At 42.1% G+C, this 21,932-nt stretch overlaps 1 protein-coding gene across 2 annotated transcripts in view; it reads left to right on the top strand.

Moving 5' to 3' along the window:
* The first annotated feature begins 12,758 nt into the window (after window positions 1-12,758).
* Window positions 12,759-21,932, top strand: part of LOC140494154 (uncharacterized) — a 114,033-nt gene continuing 104,859 nt past the window's right edge. For both annotated transcript variants that reach the window (XM_072593222.1, XM_072593221.1), the window contains exons 1-2: window positions 12,759-12,909; window positions 13,885-14,044. In XM_072593222.1, coding sequence (XP_072449323.1) covers window positions 13,964-14,044 — 81 coding nt within the window. In that variant the 5' untranslated portion in view covers window positions 12,759-12,909; window positions 13,885-13,963. The remainder of the gene's footprint in view (window positions 12,910-13,884; window positions 14,045-21,932) is intronic.

Below are 21,932 nucleotides of genomic sequence, written 5' to 3'. Positions count from 1 at the left end.
TTCATTGAATTCTCCCATTATCAACATCTGAGGATTATCATTGACCAGAAGGTCAACTGGACTCTCAACACCTAAATGAAATGGCAACTAGAGTAGGTCAGATTCCTGATTCCCCAAAGCCTGTCCACATCTACAAGACACAAGTCAGGAGTGTAATGGAATATTCCCCACCTGCCTGGATGAGTGCAGCTCCAACAACACTCAAGATGCTTGACATCATCCAGGAAAAAGTAGCCCACTTGATTGGCACTACATCCACAAACATTCACTCCCTTCACCATTGATGCTCAGTATCCGCAGTGTGTACTAGATGCGTCATAGAAATTCACCATAGCAAGATCCTCAGACAACACCTTCCAAATGCACGACCACTTCCATCCGTAAGAAAAAGGGCAGTGGATAAATGGGAACACCACCACCTTCAAATTCCACTCCAAACCACACACCATCCTGGCTTTGAAATATATCGCCATTTAGAGTCATAGAGATGTACAGCATGGAAACAGACCATTCGGTCCAACCTGTCCATGCTGACCAGATATCCCAACCCAATCTAGTCCCACCTGCCAGCACCTGGCCCATATCCCTCCAGACGCTTCCTATTCATATACCCATCCTAAATGTTGCAATTGTACCAGCCTCCTCCACTTCCTCCGGCAGCTCATTCCATACACGTACCACTCTCTGTGTGAAAAAGTTGCCCTGTAGGTCTCATTTATATCTTTCCCCTAAACTAAGCCCTCTAGTTCTGGACTCCCCGACCCCAGGGAAAAGACTTTGCCTATTTACCCTATCCATGCCCCTCATAATTTTGTAAACCTCCATAAGGTCACACCTCAGCCTCTGACGCTACAGGGAAAGCATCCCCAGCCTGTTCAGCCTCTCCCTGTAGCTCAAATCCTCCAACCCTGGCAACATCCTTGTAAATCATTTCTGAACCCTTTCAAGTGTCACAGCATGTTTCAGATAGGAAGGAGACAAGAATTGCATTCAATATTTCAACAGTGGCCTAACCAATGTCCTGTACAGCCGCAACATGACCTCCCAACTCCTGTACTCAATACTCTGACCAATAAAGGAAAGCATACCAAACGCCTCCTTTACTATCTTATCTACCTGTGACTCCACTTTCAAGGAGCTATGAACCTGCACTCCAAGGTCTCTTTGTTCAGCAACACTCTCTAGGACCTTACCATTAAGTGTATAGGTCCTGCTAAGATTTGCTTTCCCAAAATGCAACACCTCGCATCTGTCTGAATTAAACTCTATCTGCCACCTCTCAGCCAATTGGCCCATCTGGTCAAGATCCTGTTGTAATCTGAGGTAACCCTCTTCACTGTTCATCCAAATCATTTATGTAAATACAAAAAGTCGAGGACCCAGTACTGATCCTTATGGCACTTCACTGGTCACAGGCCTCCAGTCTGAAAAACAACCCTCCACCACCACCCTCTGTCTTCTATCTTTGAGCCAGTTCTGTATACAAATGACTAGTTCTCCCTGTATTCCGCGAGATCTAACTTTGCTAATCAGTCTCCCATGGGGAACCTTGTCGAATGCCTTACTGAAGTCTACATCTACCGCTCTGCCCTCATCACTCCTCTTTGTTACTTCCTCAAAAAACTGAAACAATTTTGTGAGACATGATTTCCCACGCACAAACCCATGTTGACTATCCCTAATCAGTCCTTACCTTTATAAATACATGTACATCCTATCTCTCAGGATTCCCTCCAACAACTTGCCCACCACTGAGGTCAGGCTCACCGGTCTATAGTTCCCTGGCTTGTCTTTACCACCCTTCTTAAACAGTGGCACCACGTTTGCCAATCTCCAGTCTTCCGGCACCTCACCTGTGACTATCGATGATACAAATATCTCAGCAAGAGGCCCAGCAATCACTTCTCTAGCTTCCCACAGAGTTCTCGGGCACACCTGATCAGGTCCTGGGGATTGATCCACCTTTAACCGTTTCAAGACATCCAGCACTTTCTCCTCTGTAATCTGGACATTTTGCAAGATGTCACCATCTATTTTCCGACAGTCATTATCTTCCATATTCTTTTCCACAGTAAATACTGATGCAAAATACTCATTTAGTATCTCCCCCATTTTCTGCGGCTTCACACAAAGGCCACCTTGCTGATCTTTGATGGGCCCTTTTCTCTAGGTAAAAACAATGACTGCAGATGCTGGAAACCAGATTTTGGATTAGTGGTGCTGGAAGAGCACGGCAGTTTAGGCAGCATCCAAGGAGCTTCGAAATCGATGTTTCGGGCAAAAGCCCTTCATCAGGAACAAAGGCAGGGAGCCTGCAGCGTGGAGAGATAAGGTAGAGGAGGGTGGGGGTGGGGAGAATGTAGCATAGAGTACAATAGGTGAGCGGGGGAGGGGATGAAGGTGATAGGTCAGGGAGGAGAGGGTGGAGTGGATAGGTGGAAAAGGAGATAGGCTGGTAGGACAAGTCCGGACAAGTCATGGGGACAGTGCTGAGATGGAAGTTTAGAACTAGGGTGAGGTGGGGGAAGGGGAAATAAAGAAACTGTTGAAGTCCACATTGATGCCCTGGGATTGAAGTGTTCGGAGGCGGAAGATGAGGCGTTCTTCCTCCAGGTGTCTGGTGGTGAGGAAGCGGCTGTGAAGGAGGCCCAGGACCTCCATGAACTCGGCAGAGTGGGAGGGGGAGTTGAAATGTTGGGCCACGGGGCGGTGTGGTTGTTCCCTAAAGCGCTCTGCTAGGAGGCGCCCAGTCTCCCCTTGGGCCCTATTTTCTCCCTCGTTACCCTTTTGTCCTTAATGTATTTGTAAAAACTCTTCAGACTCTCCTTAATTCTATTTGCCAAAGCTATCTCATATCCCCTTTTTGCCTTCCAGATTTCCCTCTTAAGTATACTCCTATTTTCTTTATACTCTTCTAAGGATTCACTCGATTTATCCTGTCTATGCCTTACATATGCTTCCTTCTTTTTCTTCACTCAACCCTCAATTTCTTTAGTCATCCAGCATTTCCTATACCTACCTCCAGTCAGCTTTCGAAAGTTCTTGCCTAGTACCGTCAAAATTGGCTTTCTCCAATTTCAAACTTCAAGTTTTAGATCTGATCTATCCCCTTTTCAATCATTATTTTAAATCTAATAGAATTATGGTCGCTGGCCTCAAAGTGCTCCCCCACTGGCACCTCAGTCACCCGCCCTGCCTTATTTCCCAAGAGTAAATTAAGTTTTACACCTTCTCAAGTAGGTACATCCACATACTGAATCAGAAAATTGTCTTGTACGCACTTAACAAATTCCTCTCCATCTAAACCCTGAACAGCATGGCAGTCCCAGTCTGTGTTTTGGAAAGTCAAAATCCCCTCCCACAGCCACCCTATTTTTCTTACACATAAGTTCTTCACTGTTGCTGGGTCAAAATCCTGGAATTCCCTCACTCATGGTAATGTGGGTCATCCCACAGCAGGTGGGCTGTAGTGGTTCTGGAAAGCAGCTAAGCACCACTTTCTCTAGGGCAACTAGGAATGGGCAATAAATGTTGGCCAGCCAGCAATGCCAAATTCCATTGCTGAATAAAAGAAAAATTGTACAGTTTTGGTCTGCTTTTTTAGGGAAGAATGTAAATGGTTTGGAGATAGATCAGATGAAGTTCACAAGTTTAATATCTTGTGCAAGTTTGGAAACCTGTGGTGCAGGTAAATTGGATTTTTTTTGGCAGTGGAATCCAAGGTTACTGGGAGTAGATGAGAATGCGGGTTTCAAAACACAAACAGTTCAGTCACAATCTTATTGAATGGTGGAGCAGGTTCAAAGTACCAAATGGCCTACTTGTGCTCCTAATTTGTACATTCGTATATTGTAGCCAGCTTCGAAAGAGCATGACTTTCAAAACTTCTGCTGGTACAAATAACAAAGAATAAATGAAGGTTGTGTGATAATCACTTGAACTGCTTTCCCACCTTACATAAACACGATATGTTGACATCTGCTGTGATTCTGCATATGTTTAGCAATAGTTCATTCAGAATGTCTTTTCAAAACATGCCAGAACTGACTGTACAGATTTAAAGGTAAATAGAAATTAAAAGCATATAAATTGTTGTTTAAAAAAAAAACTTATCTAAAGGTGTTCAACACTTATTTATTATGCTATTCATTCTTTGGACGATATGTAATAAAGATCTGAAATCATTCCTGACAAAAAATTTGGAAAAATAGCAAGTTTGGTTGTCAGAAAATGGAAAATAAATGGAAGTCAGCATAATGCCATGTAAACTGATATGGTGTAATGACACAAATTTTATGCCTTCTTAAGTTTGCTGTGACTGCAAGGGCTATTTTACTTTACTTTTCTATTTTTTGATGATGTCGTTTGTTGCTTTGAAATATGCTTCATTACATGAATGGTGACGATATGATAGCTAAACTTTCATCTTTTGTACCTATCTTTAAGAGAAGCAACAAAAATTTCATTGAGGTCATAGTTCATGAGTGACATATTTTCAACAAAGCTGTGTTGAATAAATTGTTTCATATGTACAGCCAGTTGTATATTGTTAACAGTGAGTAGTTGTATAATGGATTGGACTATAACTACAGCTAGAAGTTAGTTAAATTGAAATTGAATAATGATTAATAACACAGTTTGCACCTGTTATTATTGCACAATCATTCCCTTGTTGATTCATTCTTGATCTTGGTGAGGTTACTAGAAAAATGTCAAATAGGGATCAGGAGCCGTTCCAGATCAGTCAGCTGGACCTGTACTGCTATGTGTCTGACCTCTGACCACTTACACTGTAAAATTATGGGTACCTGAATGCAAGTTGACCATATTTTCTTCTTAGCAGTGCAAATCTGCAAGTTGTAGGTGAAATAGCTTAAAAATATCTTTGCTACAAACTTAAAAACCACAAGTAGGAATAGACCATTGCAGGCCTTACTTAACTCTGATCTGCCATTTGATACAATTTTTTGTTCTGCTTTACCCCCACATTCCCTCTCATTCTGAATGTCTTTTGATTCCATTTGAGATAAAAAAAATTGCCTGCAGGATTACACATTAATCCCAAATTCCCCAATTGGGGAAAACAACCTCTCCACGGACACTCTATCAAGCACCTTCAAATCTTTTCTGTTTCAATGCAATCATCTCTCATTGTCCTAAAGACACAATCTACTCAATGTCTCATCATAAAACAGACATCTCTTCCCAGGGATCAATCTTTGTTATACCACCTCAATTGCAAGTACATCTTTTTTTAAAATGTGGAGACAAAGACTGTGCATGGCACTCCAGGTGTGGTTTCATCAAGTTCCTGTACAATCAGAGGGGAGTGTCCTACTATTGCAATCCTCTTACAATAAAGGGTAGCCTGTAATTTGTCTGCCTAATTGTTTGTTGTACCTTCATGCTAATTACCTTTGTTCCTTGTGTGAGTACACCTAATCTTTCTGAACATCAGCTTTTATAAGTCTTGTGTCTTTTAAAAATGTATTCTGCTTTTCTATTCCTGTTAATAAAATGAACAAGTTCTATCTGTTAGAACAAAAACTGAAGAACTGAGGATGCTGAAATCAGAAAGAAAAACAAAAATTGCTGGAAAAACTCAGCAGGCCTGGCAGCATCTGTGGAGATAAAGCAGAGTTAATATTTCATGACCTTTCTTCAAAATTCAACCTTTATTTGTTGCTTTGTTGCCACTTATTTAACCTGCCATTGTGACAGCTATTTGTTAAAAAATAAAAATTGTTGTTACTGACCAAGATGTGTTTTAAAAAAAGAGGAAAAACGTCATCTCTACTCACCCAGTCATAACAGTATACTGTATGAGAAATGGATGCTGACTGGTTGGTAAGTTGTCTTTGATGGTTGATACATTGCCATGGAGAATGCAGCAGTGAATTTTTTATCTCGAACACTTTCATTTCTGGAAAACAATGCAAAGAATAAAGGTTTCAAGTTTTTTGTGAAATTATTTTTCACTATTTCTTTCCTCCTGGGTTGAATCTGTGATTGAGAAAACAAAGGGTCAAGCCATCTACTTTCAAGATACTGTTATTAATCAGACATCTGAGGTGCACGAGGACAGGTTTTCTACTTATTTTCTTGCCCTGTCTGAGAGGAATACCCAGCCACTAATTTGCATCTTCTCACAATGATCTGACTGAACTCACAAACTGGGTGGAATAGAATTTGATCAGCATAATCTCAATTTATGGTGTGCATCTTGGTGTTGCACTAATATTTTATTCATTCAGGAGAATTATTATGAGCCACATTTTGTTCAAATTTGAAGTCACAAAAAGATCTCCCTAAAAAGATCAGCCCTTCATCCTTCCATATTTGTAAATCATTACTCCATCTCCAACTATTCCTTCTCATCTCAAGTCCTTGAACCTGCAGTTGGCTCCCAAATGCATAGTCATCTTTCCTGAACACCATTTTTGCATTTCTCTATTCAGATTTCTGCCTATGTGTCAGTACCAAAACAGCTAATTTCAATGTCTCATTCTTTGTGACTGTGACCCTGCTAAATTATCCCTCCTCATCCTTCTTGACCATCCCATTTTCCAAAGCATCTTCACCATTGTTCAGGGTGGTCGGACTTCTATTTTGATCTATCAGCTCAAAGAGAAAGTCATTTATAATTACTTTTGTTCTTTAGTAACATTATGTCAATTGCACCTTTAAATCTATCATTAGTGCCTCCTATTTGTCATCTTCCACATACTACCCTCAGCATTATCCCTCAGAATCACAGCTTCAATTTCAACATGTCTGCAGATGACATCTGGGTTTACTTGAAGGTTATCTCTCTGTCTCTAAATTGTCAGACTGCTTGTCAAACCTCCAGTACTGGAGGAGCAACAAGTTCCTTGAAAAAATTTACAAAGATTAAAACCATTGCCATTATTCTTCCCTACAAATCCCTTTCTCTCCCACTGAATCTATCCGTCTGCCTGTCAGTTGTCTTTGGATGAACCTGTCAGTAACCTCTATTCACATATCTGCACAATCACTGACATTTTATTTCCAGTTCTTTAACAGCATTGTGAGAGAACTTGCATAGCTTTTCAAATTGACAGCTCAGCACCGTCTTTTCAGGGTATTGGGAATGTGCAGTAAATGCAGGCCATGGCAGAGATAGTCACATTCCAAGAACAAATTAAAACAAAGGAGACATGAGATAGCTTTGGCAAATAGGGTAATGGAGAATCCAGAGAAGTTCTACATTAAGGAAAGAAGAGTAACTAGGGAGACAATAGGGCTGCTTAAAGATCAGTGAGACCATCTATGCATGGAATCGCAGGAGACGGGGGAGATACGAAACAAATATTTTGTATCAGTGTTTACTGTGGAGAACGATATGGAAGCTAGAGAACTTGGCGAAATAAATATTGACATCATGAAAAATGTCAAATCACAGAGGAGGATTCTGGGTAATCCAAGATAGAGGACAGGAAAAATTTCTGGCTGTAAGAGTTGCTCCTTTTTTTGAGGTATTATCGGTGCTGGAGGTGATTTCCTTGAATTCCAGGAGCAGCAATTACTGTTTGATATGCTGTTGCATTGTTTTAGAACTTTGGAAAAAAAATTCAAAACAACAGTTTTAAAAGGGAGAAGAGCAGACAAATGAAGCACATGGTGAGGACAGTGCAGGAGAGCCAGAGAGACAGAGAAAGAGAACCTGCACAGTTACTGCCTTTGCTGTTTTTGAATTCATGTGTCGCTGGACATCAGAGTGCATCTGGGAAAATTAACAAACAGTGAATTTCACAACTAATCTTGGAGGAACTGGTTTGGGCGAAGTTCACAACATAGAATCAGATAAGTTAATTGTTGTTTTAAGTCTGTCCAAGAGAAAGGCTGTATTAGTGAGTACAATAATGGGTTCTTTCTTGATTACATGGCTTTGGGGATACGTCTCTTGATTAAACTTAAAATATAAGCCAAAGCTCTTATTTTAACCTGGTGCAGTGTTATGGAGAGGAATTAGATGGTGTTATTTTCTGGGTCTGTAGATTGTGAAGGAGCAAAAATGGCCTTTGCAGTGATATGTATTTCTTGTCAGATGTGGGAGTTTAAAGAGAGTTTAAGGGTTACTGCAGATTATATCTGCCATAAATGATATTGAATCCGAATCTTATCAGATCGAGTGGATCGGTTGGAGAGACAGATAGATGCGATGAGGAATTTGCAACAGCAACAGTATGTGATGGATGGCAGTTATAGGAAGGGGGGAAAGTCTCAGATACAGTCACATAGATGGGTTAACTCCAGGAAGGTAGGCATCTAGGGCAGGAGTCTTTTGTGGATATACCCATTTCAAACAGACATGCTGTTTTGGAAAATGTAGGGGGTGATGGATTCTCAGGGGAATGTAGCACGAACAGCCACGTTTCTGGTACTGAGACTGGCTCTAATGCAACAAGGGATACGTTGGCTTCCAAGAGATCAATTGTGTTAGGGACTTCTGTAGTCCGAGGCACAGACAGATGTTTTTGTGGCCAGCAGAGAAAAAGCAGGATGGTGTGTTGTTTCCCTGGTGCCAGGATCAAGGATGTCTCAGAGAGGGTGCGGAATGTTCTCACGGGGGAGAGGGGCCAGCAGGAGGTCATTGTCCACATTGGAACCAACAACATTGGAAGGGAAAAGATTGAGATTCAGGAGGGAGATTACAGAGAGTTAGGCAGAAATTTAAAAAGGTGATCCTCAAGGGTAGTAATATCTGGATTACTCCCAGTGCTATGAGCTAGTGAGAGCAGGAATAGGTATTATAGAGCAGATGAATGCATGGCTGAGGAACTGGTGTATGGGAGAAGGATTCACACTTTTGGATCATTGGAATCTCTTTTGGGAAGAAGGACAGATTGCACCTAAATTGGAAGAGGACTAATATAGTGGCAGGGAAATTTGCAAGAACTGCTTGGGAGGATTTAAACTATAAGGTGAGGGGGTGGGATCCAGAGAGATAGTGAAGAATGAGATCAATCTGAGACTGGTACAGTTGAGAACAGAAGTGAATCAAACAGTCAGGGCAGGCAGGGACAAGGTAGGACTAATAAATTAAACTGTATTTATTTCAATGCAAGGAGCCTAACAGGAAAGGCAGATGAACTCAGGACATGGTTAGGAATATGGGACTGGGGTATCATAGCAATTACAGAAACATGGCTCAGGGATGGGCAGGACTGGCAGCTTAATGTTCCAGGATACAAATGCGACAGGAAGGATAGAAAGGGAGGCAAGAGAGGAGGAGGAAGTGGCATTTTTGATAAGGATAGCATTACAGCTGTGCTGAGGGAGGATATTCCCGGAAATACATCCAGGGAAGTTATTAGGGTGGAACTGAGAAATAAGAAAGGGATGATCACCTTATTGGGATTGTATTATAGACCCCCTAATAGTCAGAGGGAAATTGAGAAACAAACTTGTAAGGAGATCTCAGCTATCTGTAAGAATAATAGGCTAGTTATGGTAGGGGATTTTAACTTTCCAAACATCGACTCGGTATGCCATAGTGTAAAAGGTTTAGATGGAGAGGAATTTGTTAAGTGCGTACAAGACAATGTTCTGATTCAGTATGTGCTTGTAACTTATAGAGAAGCTGCAAAATTTGACCTACTCTTGGGAAATAAGGCAGGGCAGGTGACTGAGGTGTCAGTGGGGGAGCACTTTGGGGCCAGCGACCATAGTTCTATTTGTTTTTAAATTGTGCTGGAAAAGGATAGACCAGATCTGAAAGTTGAAGTTCTAAATTGGAGGAAGGTCAATTTTGACCGTATTAGGCAAGAACTTTCAAAAGCTGATTGGAGGCAGATGTTCGCAGGGAAAGGGACGGCTGGAAAATGGGAAGCCTTCAGAAATGAGATAACAAGAATCTAGAGAAAGTATATTCCTGTCAGGGTGAAAGGGAAGGCTGGTAGGTATAGGGAATACTGGATGGCTAAAGAAATTGAGGGTTTGGTTAAGAAAAAGAGGAAGCGTATGTAAGGGAAAGACAGGATAGATCATGTGAATCCTTAGAGTATAAAGGAAGTAGGAGTATACTTAAGAGGGAAATCAGGAGGGCAAAAATTGGACATGAGATAGCATTGGCAAATAGAATTAAGGAGAATCCAAAGGTTTTTACAAATATATTAAGGACAAAAGGGTAACTAAGCAAAGAATAGGGCCCCTCACAGATCAGCAAGGCGGCCTTTGTGTGGAGCCGCAGAAAATGGGGGAGATACTAAATGAGTATTTTGCATCAGTATTTACTGTGGAAAAAGATATCGAAGATAATGACTGTAGGGAAATAGATGGTGACATCTTGCAAAATGTCCAGATTACAGAGGAGGAAATGCTGGATGTCTTGAAACGGTTAAAGGTGGATCAATCCCCAGGACCTGATCAGGTGTACCCAAGAACTCTGTGGGAAGCTAGAGAAGTGATTGCTGGGCCTCTTGCTGAGATATTTGTATCATCAATAGTCACAAGTGAAGTGCCAGAAGACTGGAGGTTGGCAAGCGTGGTGCCACTGTTTAAGAAGGGCAGTAAAGACAAGCCAGGGAACTATAGACTGGTGAGCCTGACCTCGGTGGTGGGCAAGTTGTTGGAGGGAATCCTGAGGGACAGGATGTCCATGTATTTGGAAAGGCAAGGACTGATTCGGGATAGTCAACATGGGTTTGTGTGTGGGAGATCATGTCTCACAAACTTGATTGAGTTTTTTGAAGAAGTAACAAAGAAGATTGATGAGGGCAGAGCAGTAGATGTGATCTATATGGACTTCAGTAAGGCGTACGACAAGGTTCCCCATGGGAGACTGATTAGCAAGGTTAGATCTCATGGATACAGGGAGAACTAGTCATTTGGATACAGAACTGGCTCAAAGGTAGAGGACTGGAGGCCTCTGAACAGTGGAGTGCCACAAGGATCGGTGCTGGGTCCTCAACATTTTGTCATTTACATAAATGATTTGGATGCGAGCTTAAGAGGTACAGTTAGTACCAAATGACACCAAAATTGGAAGTGTAGTGGACAACGAAGAGGGTTACATCAGATTACAACAGGATATGGACCAGATGGGCTAATGGATTGAGAAGTGGCAGATGGAGTTTAATTCAGATAGATGCGAGGTGCTGCATTTTGGGAAAGCAAATCTTAGCAGGACTTATACACTTAATAGGAGTGTTGCTGAAGAAAGAGACCTTGGAGTGCAGGTTCATGACTCCTTGAAAGTGGTGTCGCAGGTAGATATGATAGTGAAGAAGGCGTTTGGTATGCTTTCTTTTATTGGTCAGAGTATTGAGTACAGAAGAAGGGCTGATGCCCGAAACGTCGATCCTCCTGTTTCTTGGATGCTGCCTGACCTGCTGCATTTTTCCAGCAATACATTTTCAGTACAGGAGTTGGGAGGTCATGTTGTGGCTGTACAGGACATTTGTTAGGACACTGTTGGAATATTGCGTGCAATTCTAGTCTCCTTCCTATCGGAAAGATGTTGTGAAACTTGAAAGAGTTCAGAAAGGATTTACAAGGATGTTGCCAGGGTTGGAGGATCTGAGCTACAGGGAGAGGCTGAACAGGCTGTGGCTGTTTTCCCTGTAGCGTCAGAGGCTGAGGGGTGACCTTATAGAGGTTTACAAAATTATGAGGGGCATGGATAGGGTAAATAGGCAAAGTCTTTTCCCTGGGGTCGGGGAGTCCAGAACTAGAGGGCATAGGTTTAGGGTGAGAGGGGAAAGATATAAAAGAGACGTAAGGGGCAACGTTTCCATGCAGAGGGTGGTGCGTGTATGAAATGAGCTGCCAGAAGATGTGGTGGAGGCTGGTACAATTGAAACATTTATGAGGCATTTGGATGGATATATGAATAGGAAGGGTTTGGAGTGATATGGGCCGTGTGCTGGCAGGTGGGACTAGATTGGGTTGGGATATCTGGTCGGCTTGGACAGGTTGGACCGAAGGGTCTGTTTCCATGCTGTATATCTCTATGACTCTATGAGGAGGAGGTGTTGGACATCATAAAATGCATCAAGGTGAATAAATCCCTGGGACCTGACCAGGTGGACTCTATTATGGAGAAAGTGAGGACTGCGGAAGCTGGGGCAGCACAGTGGCTCAGTGGTTAGCACTACTGTCTCACACTGTTTTGGACCTGGGTTTGATCCCTGCCTCAGATGACTGTCTGTGTGGGTTTCCTGTGGGTGCTCTAGTTTCCTCCCACAATCCAAAGATGTGCAGGCCAGATGAATTGGCCATGCTAAATCATAGGTCACTTGACAGAACAAGGAGAGGTAGGCTGGTAAAGGTAAAATCACCATCATCCTCCCAAAAGAGGGCTGCTCTTTTAGACAGAGATGATTGGCAGTGGTCTAACCTGAGGGTCACCATGCCTCAGGCAAAGGGAAAGGCTGGGAAGCAGAGACCTTCATGATAACCTCAGCCAGTATGGAAATTGGACCCACAACGTTGGCATTACTTGACATCGCAAACCAGCCAACCAACCCAGTAACCTACAGCAACAAAAGAGGAATTGTTGGAAAAACTCAGCAGGTCTTACAGCCTCTGCAGAGAGAAAGCAGGCTTCATGTTTTTGGTCCAGTTACCCTTCCTGGGAGCCCCTTAAACTAGTCAAGAGGAGGAACTACAGAATGCTTAAGCCAAAAAACGTCAAGCAAATGTAAGAATAAAAATGAAGACTGCCATGTACAAAGAAAATGAAACCAGTGGTGGTGATGGGGGAAGCTGAAATAATGAACTCAGTGTTGCATACAGCAGACTGCATCATATTTCATGGGATTCTTGCCATGGGGATACACTGGTAGAACTACAACTCCCGATGTGCTTTGCGATGAGATTCTGGCTGTTTCTCGCGAGATCTGCAGGAGGGACCTGGCCACCATTTTGTTGCCTGTCTCCGAGCTGGTGAGTTTGAGAAGTGTTTGTGTCCAGGGGCTCGGTAATTGTTTATTGTCTCTGAGGTTGAAAAAGAAATAAACAAACAAACAAACAAAGGAAGGAAAGTTCGGGGTGGATGGAAATAGTCACGGCTTTGCAATCTTGCCGGCTTAAAGTGAGAAGATGAAGGAGGGTTTTGTTTTCGATATGACGGGGGGGGGGGTGTAGTTGTATGTTTTTTTATTATTGGATGTTGCCCCGAGATCAATCTGGACAAAGTTTGGACCGGCTCGGCCCCATGGAGGAAGGAGCAGGCCATGCATGGTGTGGGGCTAAGATACACACACTTCCAGAAACCTTCAGCTTTGCCTTTAACACCATCCAAAGGATGTAATACAAATGCACACCTCACTCCTGCTGAAAATTTGATGTCAAAACCATAAAGATGTGTCTCAAAACGAGAGCAACTCCAAACATTCCACATTCCTCTGACAAGCCAGTAACTTTGGAAGAGTAAAACATTCTCCCTGTGTTGCTAATACCACCGTGCACAAATTTCGGCCTCCATGCCATTTACACACCCTCACACACACCTAATTATGTTCATTTTGGGGGTGGGTTGGTATTTTATCGTTGCATCCGTTTATCTGAATGCTGTTTCCCTGTTGAGCATTCACATTATTGTGTTGTATAATGCAAGGCCAGTGTCATAAAGGAATTAAAAACAAAGTGCTGGAGAAACGTAACAGGTCTGGTAGCATCTTTGGAGAGAGAAACAGAGTTAACATTTCAAATACTCTTCTTCAGAACTCCATATTAGCCCCAATGTTATAATTGTTTCTCCACAGACACTGCCAGACCTGAATTTCTCTGACACTTTGTTTTTGTTTCCAACTTCTAACATCTGCCATACAGTGTTTTATTTTTATTGCCATAAGTGAATTGCTTGCATGAGATTTAATAATACAGTTCAAGTTCTGACCAATTCTTTATTTTGTTCAGATAGGAGGGAATTGGATGACTGAAGGTGCTGTAAATCATAGATGTCTATTTTGATTATTGCCATTCTTAGAACACAGTTATGGAACATGAGATTTGGGATAGTGATGGCTGTACTACATCTGATTCAAGTGACTTGCCAGATTTAGTTTCCTCTGATGAGGTATGTCTCTCTGCAAGAAAATAATTCAATATTTTTGGCATGTGGATAAAATTTATGTTCAGTCACAGTTATTTTAACATAGTTTTTTAAAAGAGCACAATAGTAACAATGCACAATAATAAGTTTCCTGTTATCCAACAATATCAGAAAAACATTGTTTGTTCTTAATAGATATGGACTGTGGTTCAAGTGAACAAGACAATAGCTTGTAAAATGCATTTTCCATCTTTCTCTCCTCCAGTCATCAAAAATACTTTACTTTTTAAAAAATGTTTTTTCATATAGATTGGAGTACAAATGTAAGTTATACTCTTATAAAATCAACTTTGGTAACGTAATAAAAAGAATCTTGATTCAGTCACTTTTTTTGAAAATGTTAATAAAGGCCAACCAAGAATGTATAAATGAATTAACTTTATTGCCAAATGGGTAAACTGAAAGGTTTATCAGTCACCACTTACAGGGCCATCTTAGGTACAAAGGTATCTAGGTACAGCTTCAGTTACAGATTAGTTACAGCATAACAATCTGACCAACACACAGTGCAGTGTTGCGTACAGAGTGCCTGAGTACATTCGTTAGTTACAGAGTAGAGAAATGAAGAAAAAAAGTTACATTGTAGCTGTGCACTGTATAATCATAGGTCAGAAAAAATGAAGCAAGTTCAAAAGATAAACATGACAGTCTCTCTCAAGAGCACCCTGCAGCAGGCCAGTGCAGCTGTCCTCCACATGGTCTGACCACTGGCTGCTGGCTCCGCACTGGCCCATAACATCATGCTCTGTGCCGGGCCACTGCCTCCATTTTGCACTGGGCTGCTGGTCTTTGGTGTCCCCACTTCTGACCACTGACCTCACTTCGGACTGCCAACCTTGTTTTAGAGACGAGGAGTTGGAGACCAGGGCCAGGTGTCCAAGGCTGATAGAAGGGAAGGAAAGAGGGATAGAAAAAATATAAAGTACGGGTGGAGTGGATGAGTTCTGGCTATAGCGTCCTGTCCGCTGACACCTTACTGTAAAAGTTTTGTCTTGACAGTGACTCATCCAGTGGGTGAATGAAGTCTCATTACTATTATTTGGATAAATATGTTACCCACACACTCTCATCCTGTTTCCTTGCTACTGGTTTCAAACTACCTTCCAGTTCAGTGCAGATTTGTCGTTTCTTTGAACATGATTTTTATGGAAAACTGAATAATTTAAGTATTGAAGTAAACTATTACTATTTGTAAAGAACATGTTGAAACTTGTTGTAGAAAGTTATTTTACTTGCTAAAGACATTTTAGCTGCATTCAAAAGCAATATTTATTATGCTAATGCACGTGGGAAGCCGAAATTATTTTTCCATTGGGCAGGGCAGGAACAGTCCATTCAAAAGCTGTTGCGAGATTTCATGGCATTAAAAAGCGATGGCCCCAAATGGATGGGTAAAACCCTTTTACATGTAGTTGTGCAGAGAGTCATTCAGTGCAGAATGACAGTACGTAATTTCTAACTGACTGGACTTTGAGGGAAATTATATGACCTGGACATGGTGCAGTGGATCTCAGTGCATGTTTGTATTTGCAAACTAAGGTATGCAAATTATTTAAACTGAAATTAAAATAAAATAATGGGTAGCATAAGATCATGCTGCAGAAGTGATTTTGTGTTAATTCTTGCATGTATGTTCTCATGCTTTAAAATCATTGGGCAAGTGGTGGGTTATTTTCTTTTCATTTTCATTAAAAACATGTATATGTTTAGAATGTCATAAGTTATATGTAAAACGTGCACCCATTAACAAACAGAATGGGATTCACTTTATATGCCTCCGCACTTGATGATGCAAAGTTATGTTGGATGGGAGTTGCAAGTTACAAAAAGTGTGAATAGTTGAATTAAGCAGACAAAGTTGTTGCAGATGGAATTCAATTGGAAAGGGTGGTTTGGTTTGTATACTAGAAAGATGCCAGACTACTTTAATGGCAAGAGACTAGGAACTACAGAGGAACAAGTGTTTGCTGTCTGTTTGTACACACCTGTAAAAGCCATTGCACGTGTCGAGTAAGTATTCAAAAAGGTTAATGGCATGTTGCCTTTAACGGAGCTGCAATACAAAGAGGCGAAAGCAGTGTTTGATTAGATTAGATTAGATTACGTACAGTGTGGAAACAGGCCCTTCGGCCTAGTTGAATTTTGGGTACTGCTCCATGAATGACTTTGTAAACTTGGAAAAGGGTTACATTGCTGATTCATTCCCACTGATATTTGTCCTGGACACATACACTTGCAACAGGCCGGTTGGTGAGAATGTTTATTCCTCTTGTTTGTTTTCTTACCAATTGTTGCAGTCCTAGTCAAGCAGCCATGTCCTTTAGGCCTTGACCAGTAGTGGTACTGCTGAGCTACACTTGGTGATGAACATTGAAGTCCCTTATATCACATTCTATGCCCTTGCCTCCTTCAGTGTTTCCTGTAAGTAATATTCACATCACCTGAGAGAGGGCCAGTGTGTGGTAATCATATCCTAATTCTGCCTGCTGCACATGGATTGCAGTGGTTCAAGAAGGCAGCTTACTGTCACCTTCTCCAGTACAGATAGGGAGGGCCAATAAATTATACTCCAACCAGCAATCTCCAAGTCCTGTGAATAAATTAATAAAACATAGGAGGGAGTTACCTTGGACATGGTTAATCTGATGATATGAGACGACAGGTACTGGAGTCAATCGTGAGGACTCCCAGAGCAATTCTCTCTCGACCACTGTGCTGCAAACTTTGGTGGGTTTGTCCTGCTGGTGGAATAGGACATAATCAGTGATAGTGGCGTCTGGGATATTGACAAATACTACACAATTCCTGATGTTTAATTGGCAGGCTGTTGCTTGACTAGTCTCTGAGACAGCACTCATCCACAGATGTTAGTAAGGAGAACTTTGCAGGATCAAAAGGGTGGAGTTTTCTCATTGTTTCCAGTGCCTAGGTCAATGCCAGGTGGTCTGTCTGGTTTCATTCAAAAGTTATTACAACCCTCTGTTTCTTGCATGCAGCTCTGTTTCAGAAAAAAAATTGTAAAACTGTGACCACTGTCTATTTTTCATAATTCTGAACAGAAAGTCACCAAAAACTGGATTCTGATGTTTAGATCTTTATTTCAGTGTAAAACAGATGTATGCATCAGTAGAGTTTTCCGATATAGATTGCAGTCCATCTTTAAAACCTGTGTATGATTCATAATTAAATGTGAAACATCAATTCACATTTCTTGTTGCATATTTCTGTATACCAGTGTTATGATTCCAGCTAATTTAATTGCTGAGATTGTGATTAGTAGATTAAAATTTTATTTTTAACTTTAAGAAAGTTATCTTTGGCACAAACACAAACACAATGCTGCAAATTTGATTTTAACAATAGAACAGATGTTTATTACCTAAAACATATAAAAATATAAAGATGCAATAGACTAAACGTGGGCGGCATGGTGGCACAGTGGTTAGCGCTGCTGCCTCACAGCGCCAGAGACCCGGGTTCAATTCCCGCCTCAGGTGACTGACTGTGTGGAGTTTGCACATTCTCCCCATGTCAGTGTGGGTTTCCTCCAGGTGCTCCGGTTTCCTCCCATAGTCCAAAGATGTGCAGGTTAGGTGAATTGCCATGCTAAATTGCCCATAGTGTTAGGTAAGGGGTAAATGTAGGGGTCTGGGTGGGTTGTGCTTCGGCGGGTCGGTGTCGACTTGTTGGGCCGAAGGGCCTGTTTCCACACTGTAATGTAATCGAATCTAATCAGTACAAAAGCATTACATTTCAAATGTTAAATAAAAATCCCATTCTTTTTGAAGTTTGTAGAGTTTTGGGATTCTTCTGTTTCTACCATCTATTACCTTTGGCATTCAAGTCTGTCTTGATATACTTTTTCTTAAATTAGTAGAAATAAACAAGTGAGCAGAGAAAATATTCTTCCATTTAATGCTAAGGTATCAGAGAGTCATCGAGAAGTACAGCACGGAAACAGACCCTTCGGTCCAACTTGTCCATGCCCACCAGATATCCCAACCCAGTCTAGTCCGACCTGCCAGCATCTGACCCATATCCCTCCAAACCCTTCCTATTCTTATACCCATTCAGATGCCTTTTAAATGTTGCAATTGTACTAGCCTCCACCATTTTCTCTGGCAGCTCATTCCATACACATACCACCCTTTGTGTGAAAAAGGTGCCCCTTAGGTCTCTTATATCTTTCTCCTCTCACCATAAAGCTATGCTCTCTAGTTCTGGACTCCCCCAGTCCAGGGAAAAAACTTTGTCTATGTATCTTGTCTACGCCCCTCATGATTTTATAAATCTCTTTAAAGTCATTCCACAGCCTCTGACGCTCCAGAGAAAACAGCCTCAGCCTATTCAACCTCTCCCTCATAGCTCAAACCCTCCAACTTTGGCAACATCTTTGTAAATCTTTTCTGAACCCTTTCACGTTTCACTACATCCTTCTGATAGGAAGGAGACCAGAATTGCATGCAATATTCCAAAGTGGCCTAACCAGTGTCCTGTACAGCTACAACATGACCTCCTAACCCCTGTACTCAATACTATGACCAATAAAGGAAAGCATACCAAACGCCTTCTTCACTGTCCTATCTACTTGCAACTCTACTTTCAAGGAGCAATGAACCTGCACTCCAAGGTCTCTTTATTCAGCAACCCTCTGTGGACCTTACCATTAAGTGTATAAGTCCTGTTAAAATTTGCTTTCCCAAAATGCAGCACCTTGTATCAGCAGGTAATATTGAAACCTGTAAAGATGTATGAAATAGTAGAGGCAGGTAATCCAACCTCTTGACTCAACCATTCAGAGATAATTTATCTCATCTCTATTTTTCCTCGTCTGTTGCCACATTCTTTGATTCCATTTGTGTCCAAATATCTATTACATTTAGAAATGTTGAATGACTGTGCATCCACGGTTTAGATTTGATTACTTACAGTGTGGGAACAGGCCCTTCAGCCCAACAAGTCGACACCGACCCGCCGAAGCGCAACCCACCCAGACCCATTCCCCTACATTTACCTCTTCAGCTAACACTACGGGCAATTTAGCATGGCCAATTCACCTAACCTGCACATTTTTGGACTGTCAGAGGAAACTGGAGCACCCAGAGGAAACCCACGCAGACACGGGGAGAATGTCAGTCTCCCACACAGTCAGTCACCTGAGGCGGGAATTGAACCCGGGTCTCTGGCACTGTGAGGCAGCAGTACTAACCACTGTGCCACCCTGCCGCCCATGGTTCTGGGGAATAGAGTCATAGAGAAGTACAGCACGGAAACAGACCCTTCGGTCCAACTTGTCCATGCCCACCAGTGATCCCAAACCAATCTAGTCCGACCTGCCAGTACCCGACGCATATCCCTCCAAACCCTTCCTATTCATATACCCATCCAAATCCCTCTTAAATGTTGCAATTCTACCAGCCTCCATCACATCCTCTGGCAGCTCATTCCATACACGCACCACCCTCTGTGAAAAAGTTGCACCTTAGGTCTCTTTTATATCTTTCCCCTCTCACCCAAAACCTATGCCCTCTAGTTCTGGACTCACCCACTTCAAAGAAAAGACTTTGTCTATTTACCCTATCCATGCCCCTCATGATTTTGTAAACCTCTATAAGGTCACCCCTCAGCCTCCGACGCTCCAGGGAAAACAGTCACAGCCTGTTCAGCCTCTCCCCCTGTAGCTCGGATCCTCCAATCCTGGCAACATCCTTGTAAATCTTTTCTGAACCCTTTCAGGTTTCACAACATCTTTCCGATAGGAAGGAGACGAGAATTGCACGCAATACTCCAACAGTGGCCTAACCAATGTTCTGTACAACCGCAACATGACCTCCCAACTCCTGTACTCAATAATCTGACCAATAAAGGAAAGCATACCAAACGCCGCCTTCACTATCCTATTTACCTGCGACTCCACTTTCAAGGAGCTATGAACCTGCACTCCAAGGTCTCTTTGTTCAGCAACACTCCCTAGGACCTAACCATTAAGTGTATAAGTCCTGCTAAGATTTGCTTTCCCAAAATGCAGCACCTCGCATTTATCTGAATTAAACTCCATCTGCCACTTATCAGCCCATTGGCCCATCTGGTCCAGATCCTGTTGTAATCTGAGGTAACCCTCTTCACTGTCCACTACACCTCCAATTTTGGTGTCATCTGCAAACTTACTAACTTGTACCTCTTATGCTCCCATCCAAAACATTTATGTAAATGACACAAATTAGAGGGCCCAGCACTGATCTTTGTGGCACTCCACTGGTCACAGGCCTCCAGTCTGAAAAACAACCCTCCACCACCACCCTCTGTCTTCTACCTTTGAGCCAGTTCTGTATCCAAATGGCTAGTGCTCCCTGTATTCCAAGAGATCTAACCTTGCTCATCAGTCTTCCATGGGGAACCTTGTCGAATGCCTTACTGAAGTCCATATCGATCACATCTACTGCTCTGCCCTCATCAATCTTCTTTGTTACTTCTTCAAGAAACTCAATCAAGTTTGTGATCTCCCATGCACAAAGCCATGTTGACTATCCCGAATCAGTCCTTGCCTTTCCAAATACATGTACATCCTGTCCCTCAGGATTCCCCAACAACTTGCCCACCACCGAAGTCAGGCTCACTGGTCTATAGTTCCCTGGCTTGTCTTTACTGCCCTTCTTAAACAGTGGCATCACGTTTGCCAACCTCCAGTCTTCTGGCACCTCACCTGTGACTATCGATACAGATATCTCAGCAAGAGGCCCAGCAATCACTCCTCTAGCTTCTCGGGTACACTTGCTCAGGTCCTGGGGATTTATCCACTTTTAACCGTTTCAAGACATCCAGCACTTCCTCCTCTGCAATCTGGACATTTTGCAAGATGTCACTATCTATTTCCCTACAGTCTATATCTTCCATATCCTTTTCCACAGTAAATACTGATGCAAATATTCATTTAGTATCTCCCCCATTTTCTGTGGCTCCACACCACCTTGCTGATCTTTGAGGGGCCCTATTTTCTCCCTAGTTACCCTTTTGTCCTTTAATATATTTGTAAAAACCCTTTGGATTCTCCTTAATTCTATTTGCCAAAGCTATCTCGTGTCCCTGTTTTGCCCTCCTGATTTCCCTCTTAAGTATACTCCTACTTTCTTTATACTCTTCTAAGGATTCACTCGATCTATCCTGTCTATACCTGACGTATGCTTCCTTCTTTTTCTTCAATTTCTTTAGTCGTCCAGCATTCCCTATACCTACCAGCCTTCACTTTCACCCTAACAGGAATATACTTTCTTTGGATTCTTGTTATCTCATTTCTGAAGGCTTCCCATTTTCCAGCCGTCCGTTTACCTGCGAACATCTGTCTCCAGTCAGCTTTTGAAAGTTCTTGCCTAATACCGTCAAAATTGCCCTTTCTCCAATTTAGAACTTCAACTTTTAGATCTGGTCTGTCCTTATCCATCACTATTTTAAAACGAATAGAATTATGGTCACTGGCCCTAAAGTGCTCCCCCACTGGCACCTCAGTCACCTGCCCTGCCTTATTTCCCAAGAGTAGGTCAAGTTTTGCACTTTCTCTAGTAGGTACATCCACATACTGAATCAGAAAATTGTCTTGTACACACTTAAGAAATTCGTCTCCATTTAAATCGTTAACACTATGGCAGTCCCAGTCAATGTTTGGAAAGTTAAAATCCCATACCATAACTACCCTATTATTCTTACAGATAGCTGAGATCTCCTTACAAGTTTGTTTCTCAATTTCCCTCTGACTATAATACAATCCCAATAAGGTGATCATCCCTTTCTTATTTTTCAGTTCTACCCAACTAACTTCCCTGTATGTATTTCCGGGAATATCCTTCCTCAGCACAGC

Source organism: Chiloscyllium punctatum, chromosome 23 (assembly GCF_047496795.1).
Source record: "Chiloscyllium punctatum isolate Juve2018m chromosome 23, sChiPun1.3, whole genome shotgun sequence".
Taxonomy (NCBI): Eukaryota; Metazoa; Chordata; class Chondrichthyes; order Orectolobiformes; family Hemiscylliidae; genus Chiloscyllium; species Chiloscyllium punctatum.
Note: the sequence above shows the minus strand (reverse complement) of the source record. Positions and strands in the feature narration are given on the sequence as shown.